At 30.8% G+C, this 14728-nt stretch overlaps 1 protein-coding gene across 4 annotated transcripts in view; it reads left to right on the forward strand.

The window, feature by feature from the left end:
* LOC130890699 (S1 RNA-binding domain-containing protein 1) overlaps window positions 1–12746 on the forward strand; it is a 55367-nt gene extending 42621 nt beyond the window's left edge. For 2 of the 4 annotated variants that reach the window (XM_057794931.1, XM_057794930.1), the window contains 4 exons: window positions 5039–5238; window positions 8435–8624; window positions 9888–10423; window positions 11167–11266. In XM_057794931.1, coding sequence (XP_057650914.1) covers window positions 5039–5238; window positions 8435–8624; window positions 9888–10423; window positions 11167–11201 — 961 coding nt within the window. In that variant the 3' untranslated portion in view covers window positions 11202–11266. Of the gene's footprint in view, window positions 1–5038; window positions 5239–8434; window positions 8625–9887; window positions 10424–11166; window positions 11267–12326 lie in introns of those variants that run through there. The other 2 variants (XM_057794929.1, XM_057794928.1) reach the window with 1 other exon arrangement.
* Window positions 12747–14728: the final 1982 nt, after the last annotated feature.

Consider the following 14728-nt stretch of genomic DNA (forward strand, 5'->3'; position numbering starts at 1 on the left):
GAATCAATGCTTCTTTTAATTTAAACCATGTATTCAACTCAATTCTATTTCCCACCATTAACTCGGCTTTATCTATTAATTTTTCTTGAATACATTCTAATACGTGATTATTAATGTCTTGATCATTATAAATTGAATACGTCTCTATTAGGTTTTCACATCGATTTATAAATTTATTTAAAGTATTTTTATTTCCGTCGTAAGGTTTAATATTCTCTAACTTTGATTTGAATAAATCCCAATTTAGGGTTTTTGGATTTGACGTTGCCATTTTTATATATTCTGGATTATCTTTTAAGTTTAACTCACTAAATGTATTTAATAATTTATCAAAATCGTTCATAAAATTATATATTCAAAATTATTAAATTATCTCTTCCTTATTCAACGTTTTGATAAGGATGGATAATAAAAGGAATGAAAATAATAGGGAAACTTGGCACTTACAGCTATCTGAAGTCCTGTCCCTCGTTGAATATGTAGGTCTAGTGCTGAGGTACTGAAGTACTTAGCCGGAACTTTATCGCACTTTGCGTAAACTCGCGACCGCACTAATCCGAATGACTGCGCCAATTATATATTTCGGGTTTCGAAATTTATTTTTAAAAATTTTATTTTGAATATTTGAATGAATACAATTAATCTCAAGATCGAACTAATTATAAACATTAAATATCATCGAGTTGTTTACAAACATCTTATTTATAGTAAAAATAGTGCTGATATATATTTACGTTATTTGATACAAAAATAGAATAAATGCTGATACATGTTTATGATATTTGATACAATGGTATTGTTTTAAAAATGTCCTTCAAAAATTCTTTGTATGTAACTCGGAGTAGTTCATTATACAAAAAGTATTCAAATTTCAATGCAATCAACAAAGCAACAGCTAGAAATGTTTGTAATTACCATTATTTTAATGAAATATAAAAAAATATTGAAATTTTCAGCTGACCGATTAGAAAGATTAATACAAGGTATGATGTCCTCATTGGTTTGTTAGATTCTATTATACATTGTGAAAATGAATATCAATGCCTCAGGATGTGTCCATTCGGCATTTCCTAATATTTGACGCAATTTTGCGTTGAAGCATGCTCTACACATATGAGATAGGTTTAAGGTCGGGGCATTGTAGTGGCCAGTAGAGCAATTTCTTCATAAATCACTGTAACATATAGACAGGCAAGTTATATTATAATAATTAAATTATATTTATTCAATACGCATTTAATTATGTTTATTTAGTATGCATATCCAGTGATATGGATCTTCAAGTAAGATAGCTCCTTTGAGGAGAGTTAAGCTTTGGAATATAAAATTTTCCCCAAAATATGTTTGAATTCGGGTTTTAATGAATAACATGTAAAATAGATTTGCATTTATAAAAAAGACAGGTAACGAATAGATCTTTAATCACATTCAATCTTATCCAGTTATCCAAGTTTTCAGCTTTGATAACCACAGGCAGTCTTTTATAACTCGAAAGTGTAGAAAAGCGGTCCGGTGAAAATTAACAGTTGCACGTTCAATTTAGGTACGAAAAAACGCTCCTGCTCGTTCGACAGTAAAAGGTCTTTTAGGCACGTTTTTTATACTCAAAAAACTCAGTTTTCATTTTGGCTGTCTACCTCGAAGGAAAATAAAAATTTTATAGTTTTAAAAGAAATCAACAATTATAATTCTTATAGTATTGCTACACTGATAGCGCAGAATATGCATATAAATTTAATTATGTATCATATCCGTGGGATCTGATGTAGAATTAAACTTTGTTCACTTATATTTTCAAATAAATTCGTGTTACAAAAAACGATTTTGAAGGATAATTTGCATGTGATGGTAATATTAAAAATGAATGCAGTATACATCAAAGAATGTCAAGATAAGTTCTCTATCATTATTCAATCCCTCATCAGTATTATAGCACTTTGATATGTGTGACTTTCCTGGACATGTCCCAAACTTTACAGCTTACTAGCTCGTCTCAAATATGTTACAAGATAACAATAGAGAGAGAATTATTGCCCATAAAATTGCTTCTAGCTCCCAAGTTTTAGTGTTCTGTTGCTTTCATCTTTCGTAAGCTACATTCTAGAGGGTAACGCCTTCATAATAGAATTATGACACTTTTGACTGCCACGCATTCATTTGCAACTCTATATTTTGCTGAATTAAAAATTTAGTTCCATGTTAAGACTACATTGTCAACATTCTTACACTACAATTTATAACAGCTATCAAGCCCAGAGACCGAATTGAGCATCTAAGCATTCTAAAACAGTGTAAGCTACTCATGGATCTAACCATAGATGCTACGTATTTCAAATTATAATTAAAACTATAAAGTCCGAACAAGTCGACAGCCATTGGACAAGTGCAGGTATTGAAACATTTTGAAGTACACATATATAATATAAAAACTATAGAGCGTGTATAGATAAGTGTTATACAAGCGAACTCGTAAAGTGAAAATATAGAAGTGGAATCTTTTTGCCCAGTTGCAAACAACCTATCATACGGCCTTTCGGCAATTTGGAGTCATTTTCACCCCAACTTACCTCAACTCGAAAACGCTTTCCAAATATAAAAGTGATAAACATATTTTCTGATGGACCCAAAAATCAATATGAATAGTTATATTTTCATAATTTCATAAAACATACAAAGTAACAGAGCATACAAATTTTTAAGTATTACTAATAGTTAATAAACAATACTGAGATTTTTCATGTGAAATGTGAGAATGGAGATTTATTTAATATTGATTCCATAGAGAAAGAATAATAAAATGTTTTTGTTGTTCAACTGCCGGTAAATATATTGTGGTAACAGATATGATGTTTTTGTACCCAGATCTAGTAAAATCGTCTAAAAATCTGAAAATAGAGAAGAAAATAGCGGCCAAATGCAAAATTGTTATGTTATCCTCATAACATGAATACCTTTATGTCTAAATTAAACGTAATTAATTTTTTTTAAATCTAGATTTATTGTCATGATTTTATGCAACGGATTTTAGAATGACCGATATGTCATGTCAATTATTTCTTCTGGGTGAGTTCCTCTTATCATTTTGTTGCTATCTTGAGTCTTTCTCTTATCACTAGGCATTTTAATTATTTTTATCCATATTGTAATGACTATCGTGGTAGATTTATGCATTTTTTTGTTCTGGCAACTGTGTGTCGAAGATATCTAAAGTAATAAGTGTTCTACTGGTAAAACCTTTTAGTGAAACATAGGTAAGAAAAAGTTACTCATTGAGTTTACTACTGGGGAAAAACTATATTAATATTCTAGCTGTTGATAATAACATACTGTTACTGTGAGTAGAAATGAAAGCAATTATCGATTGACTACCAAATAAATAGAGGCAGCTTCAAAAGATAATTTTGCGACGTTACCAACTCATGCACAATACATATTATAATGCGTCAAAAACTGTTGAATGTAATAGAAATTATTGCTGCGATCACTTCTTCCATTAGTTCCATTCCGTTAGTCTATCCATGTTCTTAATGAATAGTGCTGTTCATTCTTCTCATCAAATCTTCATTTTATTTTCGTGTCTTTTTGTTTTGATATAAGTAGGTTACTGAGTTCGGTTGCATTGTCATCGTTGCCTTTTCCATTTTTATAAATATCTTTGCATCTTTTGACTTTCTTATTTCGTTTATGCTTCGTTTCCAGGTCTGTTCTCACTGACTTCAGTAGTTCTGTATAGATCAGTTCTTTATTACTTACAATTATTGTATCTTTATATCTACTCTATATTATGTATTTCTCTAATTTCTTAGATCTTCTATATATGATTATGTTCCTAAATTTTCTTGATTTTAGGTCTTTATTGTTATAAAATTGGGTTTATTTTTGGAAAACGGTTAAAACATTGTTTATTATTGTTTATAATGTCTCCTGTGCAAACACATTCCAGGTTCATTCTTTGTTTGAATCCAATTCTGTCATCTGCATCAAAGCAATCTTTGTGCGATCCATTAATTTCAAGTTTTATTATGATTCTTTACCGTTCAATTTGGGTTATATTGATTTATAATGGTTTGAATTCTAATATACGTGATTCTTCCGTCAGTATCTGCAAATTCTGGATCTTTTCCAAGAATTGTCTTAGCAGGTTCACTTTTCAGAAATCCAGTCTTATAAACAGTTTTCAGCCATGTCCTATCAGTTATATAGTCTGCGTGAATTTTTCACTCTTTTACTTCCTCTGAATTTAAGTTTTGTTAGTATAATAGCTTGTCTTCATTGATATTAACTTGACAACCAACGTCAACCATTTCATTCGATGTTTTAGTGAAAGGAATATTTTCCTCAACTTGAACATTAATTAGGGGGTTTTCAAAGTAATGGCTCCAAAAGCTTCTGGACGTTTTTCGTCATCAATTGATTCATAAGGCTTCTCACACTTAGATTACAGCTTCTTATCTCCCGTTTTACTTTGCTCTCTCGTACTACTTTTTTTAAGTTAGGAGATGGAATCAGCCTTTTTTTCTGTGTTCTGGTTTTTGTATATTCCTCACATGTCTTTTTCTTCTTGTGAGATCTGAGCTCATTTCTATCTCAAACCAGACTTATATAACTGATCTTAAGATTTGCGGGTGATACACCTTATTTGTCTGGCGGCGCGAGCTTATGACAATAGTCTTATCTGCGTCAACCTCTTTGGGATTCTCTGCTTTCCGCAGGACAAATTTTCTCCATTGTGTAACTTGTTCCCTTTTATCACAAGCAGAGAATGGTGCGGGTCTATTCTACCCACAAACCTTCAGATGGTGTCATTTTAATACATCTAATCTAATTTACTGTCTCAAAAATAACAAATTCCGACATACAAACATTCATTTCAACAGAATCGCGCTAATTGTATATTTTTAAAATATATTAATGATGATATTCAAACACATTATTTTAATTTATTTCTTTAAGCCCCTTCTACTCCTAATAATATACTCTACTACTACTAATTTAGAAGGAACTGGTGTTATATTCTCAATTTTTATTTCTTCAATAGCTGTTCATTGATAGCACTGGGAGATGCTACCGCTAGCAAAACAACGGAGAAATGGTTAACTGACTTAATCAAGGATAGATATTTTCATCCAATTGATGTGAAATACACGATAGTTAGTGAAGATGGGTCATCAGTTTATTCTTGTAGTCTAGAAGCAAAAAAAGAGTTTCCAGATTTGGATACCAACGTTGTTAGCGCAAGTATGTACATTTTTTATTATTTGGAAATATATACTCATATTGATATATATGTATATAAATATATATATATATATATATATATATATATATATATATATATATATATATATATATATATATATATATATAAATTTCTCAACGCGAGGGTCAGGATATGCATATAATTTATCTAAATGTTCTTGATTTTAGGTCTTATCTGTTTTAAAATTAATTTTTGAAAGATTGATGAGATATTGACGTTTCGACTAATTTAAAGTCTTTATCAAAATCAAGAACATTTAGAAGCATTAATCTTTCAAAAGATCTAATGGCTTTAGAGCCAATATCAAGAGAAGGGCGGGGATAGGGTGGTTATTCGTTCATTGGTCTCAATCTGCCGATTCTACGCAACGAATCACCCCTTTTTCCTGGCTGATTCCAAGACCTTGGAAATTTACCGAGGAACTGAAAATCTGAAACAAAAAAATATAAAATGGAGGTGGAGAAGACATCTCTTCCGTTTCTTGACGTCAAACCAGAAAACTTGCACACTGTTTCTATCACACCGTCCATCGTAAACTTACTCATACTTCTCATCGCTCAATCCCATCATCATCCGGACCCTCGCGTTGATTGACGAATCCAGTCGGCCATCTGAAATCAATTTTTTGATGTAAACATTGATTCGAAATGATTACAACCGTTCCAAATTTCTAGAGGCATCCACAAATTTTCATCTCCAACTCCTCCATACTCCTTCACTGGTTTGAAAGATCAACTGACGGTATCTGTTCCTTACATCAAAGGTATAACAGACAAAATTTGCAGTATCTTCAAACCCTACGGTATTCCCACAATCTTCAAACCCAATCAGAAATTTTTCCACCTAATCCAATCCAATATCCAATGAACACCATGGAGTATATGAAAACCCCTGCTCAGATTGCCCCCGTTCCTATATTGGCCAGACAAATCAACGTACTTCCCTCAGAGCGAAAGAACACTTGTTGTCTGTCCCTAATCCGAAATTTCCTCCACCCTTGCCCAACATCGTGTCCATACCGCACACACTTTCAATAGAACCAAAACTATGGCCTCACTGTTCCTTCAAGTCCAGGATTATTCGAGAAGCTATCGAAATAGAGAAACGTCCAATCTATCTGAATTCAAGATACGATAGCTAGAACCCATTATGCAATTTCTTTAAAAATAGGACATGTTTTCTTAAGTAACATGCTATGAAAATTTCATGTCATTTATATCGTCAATTTCTTGAACAAAGCATGATTGTATCCGAACATTTTCTCAACTTTATCTACGAATATGTCTGAGAGTAGTAAAAGTGATGAAATTATGAGAACTTCACCGGATATTTTAGTAAAAGCTCAAGCTGCCACACATAATTTGTTAGCGCTAAAATTCAAAGAAAGGTACAAAATTACCTATTAAAAATTTATGGATTGGTGACACAAGATTAACGTTAAATGCTTTTCGGAGAATGCTTCCTTTATTTTTCAATTACAGCTCAATTGCTGAATATCTTGAGCTACCAGAACCAAAGCAATATACCGCCATTATTTCATGAGATCATCAGCCACTATGTTAGTTGATGCAGGAGGTGATATGCTATCATTAAAACGACTTGGTGGCTGGCAATTTTCTATGCATTACGAATATTGGAGGCAATTATCAATCTTCGTCTTCTGATGTATCGAGAAGTACTACATTTATAAATAACCGTTCATCGCCATTAAATAATAAGGTGCAGTCGATTTACAATAATTGTTCAATTGTTATCAACAACTATTATAATAAAGTTCAAATAATTGCGATTTTTTTCATTTAATGGAAAAAAATTAATGGGTGTAGAAAAAGTATAGTACGTTACAAGAGTTGTAAGCCCATTATGCTCTCAAGAAATTTATGTATAAAATTTTTCACTTCGTACCTACAACTCTTGTTATGTAATATATTATTTGATTCATCCTGTTAGTTGTTAACCAAATTTTTTTTATATCTCAATTCACTAGTAAAGTTGTTCTATTCTTACTAGACGAAGCAAAAATTCACTTAAAGAAAAGATTCTACCATCTTCAGCGGGATCAAGTGGTTAAAATAACTAAGTTGTATAATATCAGCTAATAGAAGTTTTATATAGATATTTAATGGAAAAGTTACTTTGCAACAAAAAATAAAAATTATCCACAACTCGCTTTGGTCATAAAGAGATGAAATGATAAAGGTTTGATAGGATAACTGACTCAAATTTTAATTTGAATTTTTTTTTCACAATCAACAACCTTTGTTAAAAATATATTATCTATAAATTACTTTCATTTCACCTCGCGAGCGTTCATTAAACATTTTTTATTACGCATTAGTTTCGTATGTTTATTTTATTTTCTACAACATAAAGAATATAGAATATTCATTTTCTTGCTTTGGAACATGTTCAACAGAATTTCTCTATACATCATTGTCAGATTCCGATTCTGTTTTAGTGTGTGATCTCCATCATCCCCAAGTTTTATGTATGGATCATTTGCTAGGCCTACCGTCTTCAGGTGTTTGTTGAGGCGACAGTGTCCCGATAGAACTCCTGTTAGTATTCATAGATATTGTAGTTACTTAGGTTGATCTACTACAGCAGATCTACTCTGGTTATAAGTTCCCAGAATAGTCTTTGCGTGTCTCAGTCCTTGTAGGTTGTCCCAATTATTGGTTTTGCTCCTATTTACCTTCTTTCCCAGTGTTTTTATTATTTTCTTGTCTAGGCAATCCCAAACGAGTTTGGATTTTATGATATTGGAGCTTAGAGCTAGCTCTAATGGCTGCTTATCCCCAACTTGTAAAACGCGATAAATGTTTGAATATGGAATTAAAGTTAATTATTCAATCCCTTTCTAACTAATCTCTCAACATGTAAATTTTGTCCAAACTCTCGAGTGACTTCCGAAATAACACTTTTTTCACTATTAGACACTCTCTACTTCAAAAGGTCGCCATAAAGAAACATCGTGCAATGCTACTTTACTCTATCAGTAGATCATTCCCCACAGTTAAAATTTACTTTGAAGTTCGACCCAGACCCGCCAAGAGGCTACTCGAGGGACGCGAGTGTAAATGTATGGACGGTGCCGCTCGCTTTCACTCACCACGGGCATAAGAAATTTAACTAATGACTAAAATAAAATAAAAATAGTTTTATTATTTGTAGTTTCATTGGCAAGAAGAATTCAAGATCCTATGGCTGAATTGGTAAAAGTAGAACCTAGACACCTAGGAATTGGAATGTATCAACATGATCTTAAAAAAAAGACTTTGAATGCAGCTTTGGATGAAGTTGTTTCTGAATGCGTCAGTTTTGTAGGAGTGGATTTGAATACTGCATCACAGTGTTTATTAAGGTACATAATTTTTTATTATCTTCTTATTTAATACTCATCTTAAAATGATAAATGTAAGCTTGTAAAAACTAAAAAACAAACAAAAAAATAACTAAATAAAGATACAAATAAAATTAAATTTCAATATACAGAAGAAAACCGCAAATTATAGGTAATGGTAGTAGGTAATAATTAGTATATAAGTCGTATATGAGTCCTTAGCAAAAATTAAACCAGTAGGCAGCATGCCCGGAATTAAATATTATTAATAAAAGTCGTTTACGGAGTAGAAGGCACTTTCCAGTAAATATGCTCTCAAATTATTGCGGTTTGATTTCAATTGGCAAGTGATTGTTCATTTTTATTTGCACTGTACAATATTGAGCTCTTAACTAATTCTGAACGTGGAGTAGGTAGGTTCTCAAGTGGATAGCCGTGCAACGGCCTTTCTGAAATTGGAGAAGCGTGCTTACGAATTAGGCGAACGGAATCAAAGATGAATAAGGAAAGAATTTTTAATATTTAAAAGAAGTCCCTGCAGTTTAGTCAGAGTTAATATCTAATGTTGGGCACTACCCCGTTTTTCCAAGATGGAGATGAAAAAACAATTGTATTTTCGTTTTTTGTATGGTCGGTCGGCGTTAATATTGTATTTTTTACTGTTTATGGTCTATTGCTAATATTTGTCTTATTTTGGGCAACAGACTTTTCGAGCATATGTGTTATTTGTTTAATACCTTGTATACTTCCTCCTTCATATAACGTTTAAGTTTTATATTTAGTGATTACATAACACGAATAAATTAGACAATAATTGTTAAATGACAATAGAAGTGTTCCTCTCCTTTAAAATAAAATATCATTTATTGGGTACATAATATAATGATAATTATTACTCACAAAGATATTTTCTTATAACATAATAAATATCATTAATAAAAATATATTATAATTATTAAATGGTGAAACGTATAAACACTTTAATTTAATTCTATTTTATATAGTATCGAAATGTTTGTAATGTTCATCAAATAATATTCAAAGTAGTTTTCAATAATTCACTTAAAGGCCTCTGGTAAGTATTACATTGAAAGTATGAACTCCAATAGTACTAAATAAACGAAAATGTATTTTCTGTTTTGATACCATGATAAAATTAGACAGGAGTGCATACGATTTAGAAATAATGAAAGAAGCAGAACATTAACACAATCAAAAATAAGAGGAAATGATGGGCAAATAATGGATGAAACGGGTGTATTCATGTGCTTTATTTTGTTTCAGGCGTATCGCAGGTTTGACAGATAAACGAGCAACAGAAATAGTTAAATACAGAGAAAAGAACGGACCCTTTGTAACTCGAAAAACATTACTAAAAGTAATGGGCATAGGACCAAAAGTATTTGAGCAATGTGCCGGTTTTTTGAAAATTTGTCCATTGACATCCAAATCAGAAAATAACAAACTCAACAAATTAGATCAAACTATAATTCATCCAGAATCGTATGATATAACGAAAAAGTTTTTAGAAAGACTTGACTTGAAAATTGACGACATAGGTGAAAGTAAACTAATAGATAAGATAAAGTCTATAAAGACTGCGTTAGTTGAAATATCTAAGGAGCTAATTACTAATGTAGAAACTTTAGATCTAATTTGCAATGCTCTTGAAAAACCTTTGAACTATGATCTTCGATGTGAGTTCCCACAAGCTACCTTCTTTTCAACAGGTCTAAATAGTATTAACGACCTCAGTATTGGTAGTAAAGTTTTAGGTAGGGTGAAAAATGTTACCCATTTTGGTTGTTTCGTGGATATAGGTAAGTGAATATTTTGGAATGGAATAAAAAACCTTGAGCTAAATATATATATATATATATATATATATATATATATATATATATATATATATATATATATAACAATTAAAAACAGAATAAAACAACAAATCCGCACGTGGAGAAATATGTAACACAACTAAAAGATATAGGTTGAACGACAACTTCAACACAATATTATTAGCTATTCTTACAATAAGAGAGGTTAGGAATAATAATAACAATAGCAGGCAGCTGTTCTTTTGTTCCCTCATGGTCACTTGGCTATTTTCTACCTGAACAGTATTCTCGGTAGCGGCCATCAGATTTAAATTTATTTTAAAAATCAATAATTGTTAAATCCTGTTATGGAGTGAAAATGAGTCAATAATTAATTTTTAATAATTTAATAAATAATTTTTAATAATATTGCAATATTGTAATTAAATAAGTTATAATAACAAAATAAAAAAAAAACAATAAGTGATGTCATATTATTACTTCACACGTATAATATAGGTATAGTTAAGAGTGCTGAAAAATAGTACTCATTTCGGAGCGCTGTAAAATCTTAGCTATTGACTTAATGAAAAAATGTTGCGAATAAAAGTTGTTCCTCAAAAAACGATCTACAAAAATGCTCAGATATAGTTTTTTCGTAAAATAATAAAAAAAGTTACATCGAAAAATATAAATTTTTTTCTGGAATTTCTGAAGATTGTCGCTTATAACTTTTTTATTTATAGTTGTACGACAAAAAGTTACTGGACCAACGTTGTGAAGAAATTAATTTGGAACAAAAAATGTGAACAAATTTTTTTTATCAAATAAATAGTTTAAGAGATATATCGTAAAAACAATTTCAATCCCTATTTTCAAGATGGCGGTCGTGGGACAAGGGTTGCGACCGCACAAACTTGTTTTTAGCTTTAAACTGACCCCCTCTACACATCAAAAAAATAAAATTGCGTCCTCTAAAAAACGCAAGGTAATGCCTAAAAAATGTAACATTTCAATGGACTAAAACAATATCAAACATCTTTGCAAAGATTTTATACACGTTTGCAAGATGGACATTGTTCATTTAATAATCTTGGTTGTTTCTCGATGCATGATTGCAAATTAGTTTTAGAATCCAGATTGACAAACATTCAAAAATAAAACACCAAAAAGTAAGCTTTTAGATGTAAACCGATAACATAGATGGCGTTGAAACTCGTTCTGAACTTCTCTTATTCCAGTGCACAGGCACTGGTTCAGACTCAGACTGGACTCGCTATATAAATACAACAAGTAACAAAAAAAGCTTCCGCCAGAGGCATAGTGTTAAACGAATTTCTAAACACAGTTGAACTAAAATCAAAAATTTATATTGATCTATAGATCACCTTCATCATGAATATCAAATTCTGTTTTAGAATTGGTTGTTTTTGATGGTTTTTAAAAGAAAGATAAATTTTGACGTTTCGACTTTTCTAAAAATGTTTTGTTTTGATAAAGACTTGAAGAAAAGTCGAAACGTCAAAATTTATCTTTCTTTTAAAAACTATAGAAATAACTAATTTTGAAGAGACCTTAAATCAAGAACATATATATATATATATATATATATATATATATATATATATATATATATACTTTCAAGTGTGCTAGTTAATATACAGTGATGGCTTATTCTCAGTTATATATTTCAAAACTTCAAATCCCTGCTTGCATCACCTGATAAGAATGGTGGTAATATACTATCAAAGATTTGACAAAAATCTTTTATAAAATATATTTGACAAAGATCTTATAATAGTTATTTCTCAAATTTGTGATTGTTTCATAATTACATTCATTTGAATCTATAGAATAACCTTTATAAAATAGTTGTTGAAAATACTCTTTTATTTGTAATTTTTAGGTGTTGGTAAAGATGGCCTGATCCATTGCAGCAAATTAAATGACTTTTACCTCCAAATTGGAGACAAAATAGAAGGGGAAATTTGCTCCTTGGATCATCAATCTCAACGAATTGGTATCAAGCCACTGAAAAAAATTTAGCTCAATGACCTTTATTACATTAATTGATACATACCTTGATAACCGTTTTTTGCTATAGGTAGAACTTAAAATATAAGAAATTTGTAACTTTTTTTAAATAAACCCTTCTATTTGTCACTTGTTCACCAAATTTCACCAATTTTTTGTATTATGTTTTGATTTGCTGATTCACTAATTCACTAAACTTGGAGAATGCTATTGATGGGGTATGTTCCTTTCCATTTTAATGTATCTCAAAACTAGAGAATTAAAAACACATACACATGTCACTTATAATAAATATTGTTTACTATATGAATCCCTATCTTACCATTTTACAAAATCTCTAATAGGTATTAAAATAACTGAAAAGATAATCTAATAAATGAATAAGGAACTAGAAGTTGGCAACTGCTGGTAACACTGAGATGTCTGCCTTATGTAGACAGCGTCAAAATCAGTACAATATCTTTGATGATACTGAGGTTGCGAAATCAGGACTTATATTTAAGTATGTTTTCTAAATTATACATTCAAACATTATTTTTAATGGATGATTATGTATGTCTTAGTATATATGTCTTTGACGTAATAAATAATTCTACACTACTATTCGAACACCAGAGGCGGCTCATGCCCAATGGTTAATAACTTTTACAGGGACAACTTGTACAATGGATAAGTAGAAAAAATTAATTATTCAATTGATGCGCTTTTTGCTAAATCGATGAAATTTATGGTTTAGGAGATATGTCGATTTTTAGATCATTGTACATGCCAACAAAACCGTTTGCCATAAAGAGATATTCTGAAGAAAATTATCATAAATTGTAATTATCTATTGAAAATACTTACCGGAGGTATTAAAATACAATTAAACATTTCTAATTGAACTGCATACTGTCGAACATCGTGCTACTTAAGTAAAACAAAATTGAAATTTAGAGAAATTTAGTTCATTAGTCTACAACTTATCAAATAAAACCAAAAAAAATTATAACAAATGTTCGAAGTGGGCACCTTGCACTTCCGGAGACTACGGAGGATATTTCTTATATATACTGTTTATTCTATCGATTATTTCGTTCCTTCTGTTTACCGGTGTTGCATATATCAAGCATTTAAGATATCCCTAAAAGAAGGAAGTATTAGACACAATCAAACATTTCTTGGAGAAGTAATGAATAAATAAATAAACATTTCTATTACGTTCTAGCAAAGATCATATTACTGGCATAAGGAAAAACTTGAAACAGATTGATAATTATTTTTTAACCTACTACTGATGAAGCCGGTTTCACACGAGTGTGTTTTGGTGTGCATGCGTGTGTGGGTGTGTGTGTGTGTGTGTTGTGTGTGTATATAATAATAATTTTTTGGCACAGAAGAGAAGGAATGGTTGATGGATATTGACAAACGGATTTTAAAATGAAAAGAGTTGAGGGACTTAAAATTTTTTATTTTTTAAAATACAATTTGCAATGAGTTCTACTACTTAAACCATAAATGAAACGAATAGCTCTTGTAATTTGAAGATAGATTTGATGAGGTACAAACTACAAGATCCCCAGAAAGGCAAACCATATCGAAATGCGATTCAAACTACGAATAGTAAGTTGTTAAAGCAGTACTAGAATCTAGCTGGAGATAATGGCAAAACAAGCAGAGGTCTCTACATGTACAGACCATTTGATGGCAACGTCAATATGTAGACCAAAAAATTTGATAGTATTTGAGAATCGTAATAAGTAATTGTTGAATTTTAGAGGTTGTAAAACTAATTTTTAGGATTAAACTAAAGTTTTCTCAGTGTTTAAACAGAGACTCTTCGCGCCAGACCAGTAATGAGATCTTTGATAGACTGTAAAGCTGTAAAGATAAAGTTAATTTACCGTTAATTAGTAAGTCTGTGACATCATTAATGAAAACCAAAAAAAAAACCTAAAACTTAACCCTGAGGTACAACACTGCCAACTGGCAAATAACTCGAAACTTTACCATTAGCAGGTACCAGTTGTTTTCTACATTCAAAGTAAGATACAAACCATTTTAAAGAAACATCGAAGCCGTATAAAATTTATTATTGAGTGGGGTATGTATTTCATTAAGAACAGAAAGCATAGCGTCATTAGTGTATTTATTAGGTAGGAAAAAAATCAAAAGACGGTTTTTCATTATTCTTTCAATTATCTTTGATAATATAGGTAATAGTGCAATAGGACGATAGTTACTAGTGTTATTTTTCTCACCACCCTTTTACAGAGGAACAATTATAGTTGTTTT

Source organism: Diorhabda carinulata, chromosome 2, assembly GCF_026250575.1.
Source record: "Diorhabda carinulata isolate Delta chromosome 2, icDioCari1.1, whole genome shotgun sequence".
Classification (NCBI taxonomy): domain Eukaryota; kingdom Metazoa; phylum Arthropoda; class Insecta; order Coleoptera; family Chrysomelidae; genus Diorhabda; species Diorhabda carinulata.